At 33.4% G+C, this 9,982-nt stretch overlaps 1 protein-coding gene across 4 annotated transcripts; it reads left to right on the top strand.

Moving 5' to 3' along the window:
• The first annotated feature begins 757 nt into the window (after positions 1 to 757).
• On the top strand, positions 758 to 8,390 carry LOC114386366 (sucrose synthase 2-like). 4 transcript variants are annotated; one of them, XR_003661061.1, is made up of 15 exons: positions 758 to 1,079; positions 1,196 to 1,328; positions 1,454 to 1,605; positions 2,011 to 2,203; positions 2,540 to 2,658; positions 2,802 to 3,018; positions 3,379 to 3,474; positions 3,557 to 3,730; positions 4,224 to 4,340; positions 4,478 to 4,644; positions 5,255 to 5,479; positions 6,125 to 6,446; positions 7,086 to 7,323; positions 7,416 to 7,554; positions 8,052 to 8,390. XR_003661061.1 is itself a non-coding variant. In XM_028346365.1 (15 exons), the coding sequence occupies exons 1-15, from the start codon at positions 1,000 to 1,002 to the stop codon at positions 8,079 to 8,081; spliced, it is 2,409 nt and encodes an 802-aa protein (XP_028202166.1). In that variant the 5' UTR covers positions 760 to 999; the 3' UTR covers positions 8,082 to 8,390. The 4 variants fall into 4 exon arrangements, 3 of the variants coding, with proteins under 3 accessions (XP_028202167.1, XP_028202166.1, XP_028202168.1); XM_028346365.1 differs by having other exon boundaries at positions 760 to 1,079; positions 7,086 to 7,330; XM_028346366.1 differs by lacking the exon at positions 3,379 to 3,474 and having other exon boundaries at positions 759 to 1,079; positions 7,086 to 7,330.
• Positions 8,391 to 9,982: the final 1,592 nt, after the last annotated feature.

Here is a 9,982-nt window from a genome sequence, read left to right as displayed (position 1 = left end):
GTTACCAAATTACAACTAGACATATTTTAAAAATAATTATAGTTATAATTTACTAACATGTTTTTTAAAAAATAAATAAGTATACGTTAGTAAATTCATATATATATATATATATATATATATATATATATATATATATATATATATATATATATATGAAATAATTTACACTCGTTTTTCATAGAAGAAATAAATTAAGAAAGTATAACTACACTATGCTTAAAATACATTCAAAATGTTAGTTGTTAACTTATTCTTTCTTAGAAAACAATCGTGTGTGCTTATAGTAATAAACATGTCCCTGAAAAGAATCATGAATATTGACCTCGGTCAACCTTGTATAATTTGGATTGATCCAAATTTAATATTTTTAAGTTGAAATGACCCGTCATGGGAATTGAATCTTATCGTTTTTTTTATTGGTAAGTTCTCAGTTTTATTTTATTAGAATTAAAATGTTATTGTGAGATTTAAATCTACCACCTGTCCACGTCTCCTCCTCCTTTCTCCCTTCAACTCTTCAAACCTTTATTCCAATCACCAAGCTAACTTACTGGAATTGAATTGAGACAAGACGTAATTTGAGTAATCTTAAACGTGTGTTTATCGACTAATTAAGACAGGAAAACCTCATGAATGTAATGAAACTTGCCTTGGGGCGACAAGTTTCAGAAGCGGCAACAAAAGAACAAGTCCACCGTTTGAGAATTTAAATTAAGAGTGTAAGAAACAGCAGTATTCTGTGTTGTGGGGCGACAAGTGCATGCAGCCACCTCTTCCTTTCCAAGTGCCAAGTGCAAACAACAATGCCAATTTCTACACTCTATTCCTTTTCTTTCCCTTTCTTCCCTTATCACTTGCCTCTTCCCCTATAAATACACACCTTGACCTCATCTCCAATGTCCTTCTCTTCCTTTCTCTCTCTCACACACTTTGCTTTGTGTCATTCTGTCTCTCTTTTCCAATGCTTCACCCACTTTTTGCCATTTTTTATTAACCATGCCCGCTACCAGTGTGAGGGAGAGGGTGCTAGACACCCTCTCTAGGTACCGCAACGAATTCATCTCTCTTCTCTCCAGGTGAAGGTTAAGTTGTGATTTTGGCAACTGGGTATTCTTAAATTCATCTTTATGAATGCTAAGTATGTGTATTGTGTGTGATAAGTAAATAAATAATTACTCTTTTTGTTGCAAAGGTATGTTGCTGGGGGCAAAGGAATACTACAACCACATGACCTGCTGTACGAGGTAGAAAAGCTTCTTGAAGAGGATGAAGGGATGCAGAAACTCAAAGATAGCCCTTTTGTCAAAGAGCTAGAATCTGCAAAGGCTAGCTCAATATCTCTCTCTTAAGTTTTAGCTCTGATATCGATAAATGACAGACAATACTTGAATTTTCACAAGTTTTCCTTGTTATTGCAGTTCTTAAAAAGTTATTCTTTCTGTTGTGACAGGAAGCAATAGTTCTGCCTCCTTTTGTGTCTATAGCTTTGCGTCCAAGACCTGGTGTTTGGGAGTATGTTCGTGTTGATGCATTTGAACTCAGTGTGGATAATCTGAGTGTTGCAGAATATCTCCGACTCAAAGAAGAACTTGTAGATGGACAGTAAGGGTTGTCTGACTTATCTCTGTTATGTGAATTATTTTCTTCAGTACTATTGAATGTTGTATTTATTGCCTAGAAACCTGAATTATTTTCATTTCTTTTAGTTGTCAAGCCTCTACAGGTCAATATTCTTACCTCTGTGAGTCCGTATTCTCCCCTCTGCAGGTTGACTTGAGAATACTGAGTTTAGAACATGCAGAGATACTGGCTATTGGGACTTGATTAAAAAAATAAATACAAATTCAGGAACCCAATTGAAAAAATAATTCATGAACCCAGTTAAAAATGATCAGATAGTTAAGACACCTGCAGATTAATTCAACCTTTTTGTGTGGCATTCTATAATTTGATTTTGGTTTCGCAGAGAAATGTAATTATAACATGATTTTTGAAAATTTGATCCAGGTGCACTGACAAATATGTGCTTGAACTAGACTTTGAGCCATTTAATGTTACGCTCCCTAGACCAACTCGATCATCCTCCATTGGTGACGGGGTTCAATTTCTCAACCGACATCTGTCATCGTTCATGTTTCGTAGCAAAGAAAGTTTGGAACCTCTCCTTGCATTTCTTCGCACACACAGATATGATGGTCATGTAAGTTTGTCTAGTATATGGATGAAAGCAATATTTAGTCATTTAGAAACAGTGATGTATAATTATATATCTCAGTAATATTGCATGATTCACCGAAATCTTAGAAACAGTGATACTTATATGCAGTAATTTTGCATGATTCACAGAAATCTTAAAATACCAATGAATAAATATATTCTTTTGATGGTGAAGATTTGTTCTTTTAGTAAACATTAAATTTCATTGCTACTCTTATTTTACCTTCCTCATTTGTTATAGTTCATGAATTATTTCAGTGCTGTTTCAACTTGCTGGCTGTAAATTTTCAAATATTTTTATTACAAATATATTATGTAGGCAATGATGCTAAATGACCGCATTTATAACTTATCCAAGCTCCAGTCTTCCTTGGCAAAGGCAGAAGAATTACTTTCTAGACTACTACCCAATGCACCATATTCTGACTTTGAATATGAGTAAGCAAGAATCTCTACAAACTGATGTAATTATGAATTTTCATGAGTTTTGGAACTATTTACTTACATGTAGAAGTAGCTATTCTTTTACTGGATTCACTAGATTAGATATTAATTTTTTCTTCCTCATTATTTGGGTGTAGACTACAAGGATTGGGATTTGAGAGAGGTTGGGGTGATACAGCAGAGAGGGTGTCAGAAATGGTGCATCTTCTCCTAGAAATCCTTCAAGCTCCTGATCCAAACACCTTAGAGTCATTTCTAGGAAGAATTCCTATGGTGTTCAATGTCGTAGTTGTATCACCCCATGGTTACTTTGGCCAAGCAAATATCCTGGGTTTGCCTGATACTGGAGGACAGGTATTATTTTATAAGTTTTATTGAATTCTACATGACATCAATTACAAGTGAAATTACCACCAAGCACGTGAATCAACTGGCTTGGAATTGTTCCAGCTTAACTTGAGGACTCGGGTTCAAGTCCTGGGCATGCAACTGTGTTGAATACTTGGAGAGAAAGCTTTGCTGCCCATAGTGGTCCTATCCGGCTCGAACAGGATTGTCTCCGGTGGAGAATACCTTTGGTTTAGACCAAAAAACATTACAAGTGAAATTGAACAATTGTTTATTATGCTTATGATGTTGGCTTCTTTGTACTCTAAGAACTATAAATCCTCATGCTGATTAATTATAAGTAATACTGTCACTCATGATGGACAGCTTGTTTATATACTTGATCAAGTACGTGCTTTGGAAAATGAAATGCTGATCAAAATTCAAAAACAAGGACTTGATGTGTCTCCAAAAATTCTAATCGTATGTGATTCCAAAAGTGCTATTCTAGGTATGACAAGAAATATTTTATCACATTTTATTGAAAGCCTTGTGGTGCTTCTAGGTTACTAGATTGATACCAGAGGCAAAAGGGACAACATGCAATCAGAGACTGGAAAGAGTTAGTGGAACTGCACACTCATACATACTGCGAGTACCTTTTAGAACTAAGAATGGGATTTTGAGAAAATGGATTTCAAGGTTTGACATGTGGCCTTATCTAGAGACATTTGCAGAGGTAAGTATCAGCTGATGCTTAAATTTTGATCTTGTCTTGCCTCGTTATTCTTTCTCTTCTCCCTTTCTCCATGCACTAGTACAAAAAGGAAGTTAAATAAGTATATATACATTTCTAGTTTTCCACATTTACATTTTATTATTTATCTTGCTTTGGAATTGGTTGTTATGGCTAGCCTTTGAGGCAAACTGAGCTCAAGTTAATACAGTTGAAAGTTTGGAAGTATGCATGAAACTAAAAGTTCTTTTTGGTCAATAAGTGATAAAACATTTTGAAGCATTTTTTTTATAACTTGGAAACATTTTTTTTGTCAACTGATATCAGGGAAATTTTGATATATGTAATAATTAGCTTAAGAATTGTCAGATTTTTTTTCTGCATTTAATTTACATGCCAGGAATCCAGGATGCTGAGCAATTGTTGACCTTATATGCCACAATAGTCTAATGGCATTTCTGATCTATGGAATATGACTGTCTCTTACTTTATAAAGGATGCATCACACGAAATTGCGGGTGAGTTACAAGGAATTCCAGATCTGATAATTGGCAACTGCAGTGATGGAAATCTTGTTGCAACCTTGTTATCTTATAAGCTAGGAATCACACAGGTGCGCTAACTCTTCAACATCTACTTATTATCAAATTCAAAGATCAATCAACTTCAAAATTCATAATCACCCATTATTTTGGTCTGAAAGGATTCCAAGACTTTCTTAATGTTATCTTTACTGAACTTTCCATGTAGTGCAACATAGCTCATGCCTTGGAGAAGACTAAGCATCCTGATTCTGATATATATTGGAAAAAATATGAAGACAAGTACCATTTTACTTGTCAATTCACAGCTGACCTTATTGCAATGAACAATGCAGATTTTATAATCACTAGTACATACCAAGAAATTGCAGGAAGGTAAGTTCTTTTATAGAAACATAATACTTAAAATGAATGTTTGATTATTGTTTTCATCACACTAGTAATCAATGTTTCAAAGATTAATTTCTCTTTAAGACATATGTCACATTATATTTTACATATCATGTGATCTTTGTACAGTGGTCTAATTTGGATCATCCTGTCACAATCTAACAATATCCCTTTTTATCTCTTTTTGTCTATTAATAATTTGGTTTCCCATGTTATACTTTTCATATCTCCAAAAATGCACAGAGCAACTAAGCATTCATGATACTGACTGTGCATATTCAATTTTCCACTAATTTTTGTTAGACTCAAAAGTTAAATTGAAGTAATATTGATGAAGGATTTCTGTTTCTCATATGACTTAACTTAGTCATGAGTCATGACCGCATGATGAGAATTTCTAACGTAACTTGGAGTCAATAAGATTTCATCAAAGAATAATTGAATGGTATCCTTAAGTACTGGTTCTTTAACGTAGTTGTTTGATGAATTAGCTCTATCCACTTTTTTCTTCAGTTGACTACATGTGACTTTGTAAATATATTGTTTGATTTGCATATCACATTATTCCCTAACATTATTTATTACTTTGCTTCAGCAAGAATAATGTTGGACAATATGAGAGCTACACTGCCTTCACTCTTCCAGGACTGTATCGTGTTGTTCATGGCATTGATGTTTTTGATCCCAAGTTTAATATCGTGTCTCCTGGTGCGGACATGTGCATATATTTTCCATACTCGGACAGAGAAAGGAGACTAACTTCTCTACATGGTTCAATTGAAAAACTGGTATATGGTGCTGAACAGAATGAAGAGCACATGTGAGGATTTATCAATAAGATAAATGTTTGCATGATAAAAAAAGACACATTTTGTTCTCTTCCACTTTTTGTTTTTTAAATTGACTTTTTTGCACTGGCATCGTATCTAACTTGGATATTTAAAGATCAAATTAACAGCAGTTGCATTAATCGCTATCTAATGAACTAACTTCAATAAATACTATTTCAGCCTCTTCTCTAAGACATATGATTGAGCTAATAATGCACAAGGATAGACTTTTTCTTGATTGTAAGAAGCTGCCGTTGCTAAATTGATAAAAATAAATAAATAAATACAGTTAATCGTAATGTCCTATGTGGCATACTGTAGGGTAAGCCAAACCTAAATTGTTTTCATGAAGCCTCTAATTGGACCTGTTGTTCACTCCTAATATGACAATTAATACCCTAATCATGTTGTAGTTAATAAGAAACTTTGCTGGTTTATAGTTTCAAATTTTGAATATATGGCTTTAATCTTCACTTGGTTAAAATTGCACTGGCTAAGTGTAGCAGGTTTTGTGTTTCCGAAATGCATTTTCTTATGAATTAAGTAAAAACATTTCTTGCAATTCCTCTATTTCTCTTGTAACAATAATTGCAGATAATATTCTTCTTTAATATCTCTTTTTTTGGCTGATGCAGAGGCTTGTTAAATGATAGATCAAAGCCAATTATCTTTTCTATGGCAAGAATTGATCCAGTGAAAAATATAACAGGGCTTGTTGAATGCTTTGGTAAAAGCTCCAAGCTGAGAGAGCTTGTGAATCTTGTGGTAGTTGGTGGCTACATTGATGTACAGAAGTCTACGGACATAGAAGAAATGAGGGAGATAGAGAAAATGCACAATCTCATAGAAGAATACAACTTACATGGCCAATTCCGTTGGATAAAGGCCCAAATGAATCGCGCTCGTAATGGAGAGCTCTACCGTTATATTGCTGATGTGAAAGGTGCTTTTGTGCAGGTAGGAGAAAGAGAAGTATTCTTTTGAGTAATTAATGATTAACGTAACACTAAGATTTTCCACCCAGTATCCACCTAGAACACGTGGTTGTATAAATATGATTGACTTTGTCTTACAAGTAATTAAGAGTAAATGAATGTGGTTATATATTATTGTCGATTTGTACTTGTAGCACTAATGGTTAAATGTCTCTCAAGTAGTTAACAGTGTCACGAGATTTTTGAAATGTTTAATAGTGGTTAACTTAGTCTCAGAAGTGATTAGAATAAATTATGCATATACAAATTATCAGTTTGTAGGAGTGGTATTAATGATTAAATTTGTCTCATAAGTAGTTAATAGTGTGATGAGGATATTGTAATGTCTAATAGTAGTTAACTTTGCAGTCACAAGAGATTGTGATTAAGAGTAAATGAATGTGTTTATACAATTATCAATCTGTACTTGTAGTACTAATGGTTAAACATGCTTCACAAGTGATTAATGGAGTATGAGGTTATTTGAAATATTATATTTAATGGTGATTAACTATCCCGATGAACAATCCCCAGTGGAACGATTATAATTTTTCATTCATTTTGAGCAATTAGATGTTTGGAGGCTATGTATATTCAATCATGTTCTTGTTACCTGTTGCAGCCTGCTCTTTATGAAGCGTTTGGCCTAACAGTTGTGGAAGCAATGACATGTGGTCTTCCTACATTTGCCACTTGTCATGGTGGCCCAGCTGAGATAATTGAACATGGCGTTTCTGGATTTCATATTGAGCCACATCACCCGGATCATGTTGCTGCAATTTTAATTAACTTTTTTGAGCAATGCCAGAGTGATCCTGGCTACTGGAACAAGATTTCTGATGCAGGGCTTAGGCGCATTCATGAGAGGTCTACTTTTGCTAGGTGTATATTTTAAGAGATGAATCTTCCTCTACTTAGAAACTGACTTTTATTTTCTGTTTTAATTTTGTAGGTATACATGGAAGATATACTCTGAGAGACTATTGACTTTAGCTGGTGTGTATGGCTTCTGGAAGCATGTGTCTAAGCTTGAGAAGAGAGAAACTAGGAGGTACTTGGAGATGTTTTACATTCTCAAGTTCAGGGATTTGGTAAGCCATATTTCCCTCAACAATTTTTGTGTTCAACCTTTATGCCTTTCACTTTATTAGAATCAAGGTTTTAAAAAATGGTTTTCAGCTGCAACGTCAATGTTTTTAGGGTGTCTACAACCCTAACATGACTGCAATTGTAGCCCTATCAGTCGCATTTGTCCACAATTTTTCGCACTACATATCAAGGAACTTAACAAAACCGCAACCACAATTTAAATTCATCATGAGAATTTTTATGTGCCATTTTCTTCTTCTTCCTTCTATTGTAGCCTCCTTGGCCAATAATATATATATATATATTGGTCTATGCACCTGTTTAGGATTATGTCTTATGCTTCAATGCATTTTTCATCTGAAGTTATGACTTAATGAAATGGCTGTTTCCTAGTTGCAAAGCTTTGTTTTCATAAATAACTACTAGGAATTCTTGAAATTCCATGTAGAATGAATCAAATAATCTTGATGATGTTTCACACTACCTTATGTTTTTTCAGGTAAAATCAATTCCACTGGCAGTCAATTAGCATCTTCAACTTCGTTAAAGGAGTTTTTCTGCTTGATGCTCACTGATGAATTTACTAATAGAACAAATGAGAATGCTATATGAACTTTGTTTTGTAAATTTGCTTTTCTTTTTTTATTTAAAAATTGATTTTCTTTGTTACTTTATATATTTGATTTTATTGGGTATAAATAGAACATATTGAACTCTTCGTTTAGAAGAGACAATGCATGTTATAGCTCTATGAAGGTGTTCAAGTGATCAGTGGACGGTGTAGAAATCCACAGAAATCATAATTATAAAAGTTGGCTGTGTTCTATGGGGTGTTCTACTTACTCTTTCATTCTTTGATATTATAAAAAGACCTATGATTTTAGTCTTTCTGAAACGAGTGAACTTTTATTTTAATTTTTGTAAAAAAATGGTTTTTATTTCTCAATATGAAATTATTACTTCCTTTCTTTCATTATAATACAATAGGGTGTATAAGAGGAAAAAAATTATTTTAAAATAACTGTAATTTTAATTTTTTAATATAACATTAATTAATTTTTTCACTCATGCCCCTTATATATATTAATGATGAATTATAAAACCTAAAAATAAATTAATTATGATGTAAAATTAATTTTGTAAAATTATTATTCTTATTCATCAACTTATTATTATTTTATATAAAATGTGTAAATTTTAGTTCTGTTCCTTTTAGTAATTTTTTTAGATTTTATTCCTCTAAAATATGAAATCATTGTCCTTAAAACTTAAACGTAAGTGGAGTTCGGTCCTTTCATTAACTTCTTCTTATGAACCCACTCAAACCACGTTTCTGCACTGTGATTGCTTGGAGCTATATATTTTGCAAGATGCATACATTGAATTTATCTAAAAGGCTAAAACACAATTGCATTTTCAATCTTTATTGTAAATTAAACACAATGGCCCGCGTGATGACGCAACAAACACAAGCGATAGTTACTTTGAACCTTATCACCCAAAGTATCACTTTGGTAGACAATATTCAAGGCCAATTACTGGTTTACCGTTTTCTCCATCAATTATTAATTCTTGGTCGAAGAAAACTTGAACAAGGTTTAATTTGAAATTTCTTATCCAGAAGAAACTGGTATATTCAGGTATTTGTCATATGACATTTTCTTTTGTTATATGTTGGTTCATTAACAATCTTTAATTAGTTCTCTTAGTCTTTATCAACTTAGTATTTTTCTGTTTTCTATTTTCTGTTATAACATGTAACAGTTAATTAGTTTTAAGTTGGTTGGATTAGTTAGGCTTGAAATAGTGCTTCTATTTCTTCTTATCATATAGCCTAATTTTGTAGAGAGTTCTGTACTTAAAATTTTTTGCAGAGATTGAAAAGTGGCTGCTATGAGCACAGTGTAGTTTTTCTGTTCATCTTTTTTCCTGCATTTTGCTTATTCTTGTTCATACAAGAAACTCATTCTTTTGTGAATTAAAATCTGATCTTGGCACAACAAATTGGTGCGGTGAGTATGGAGCGATTTTGAGTTCGATTCAAGAAATGGGCTCGGCCAAGTGTGAGGTTGAAAAGTTCACAGGGCAAAATGATTTTGGACTATGGCGATTGAAGATGAGAGCTCTTCTTGTTCAGCAGGGCTTGGTAGAAGCACTTGATGGAAAAGCCAAACTCGAAAAGATGATGGGTGATGGGGATAAGAAAGCACTACTGCAGAAGGCACACAGTGCAATTATTCTCAGTTTCGAAGACAAGGTGTTGAGGCAAGTCTCTAAGGAAACAACTGTTGCTGGGATTTGGTCAAAGCTTGAAGGTTTGTACATGACCAAATCTTTAGTTAATCGTCTTTACCTAAAGCAGTCTTTGTATTCGTTTAAAATGCATGAAGATAGATCAGTAGGAGAGCAATTGGATTTGTTTAATAAACT

Source organism: Glycine soja, chromosome 15, assembly GCF_004193775.1.
Source record: "Glycine soja cultivar W05 chromosome 15, ASM419377v2, whole genome shotgun sequence".
NCBI lineage: Eukaryota > Viridiplantae > Streptophyta > Magnoliopsida > Fabales > Fabaceae > Glycine > Glycine soja.
Note: the sequence above shows the minus strand (reverse complement) of the source record. Positions and strands in the feature narration are given on the sequence as shown.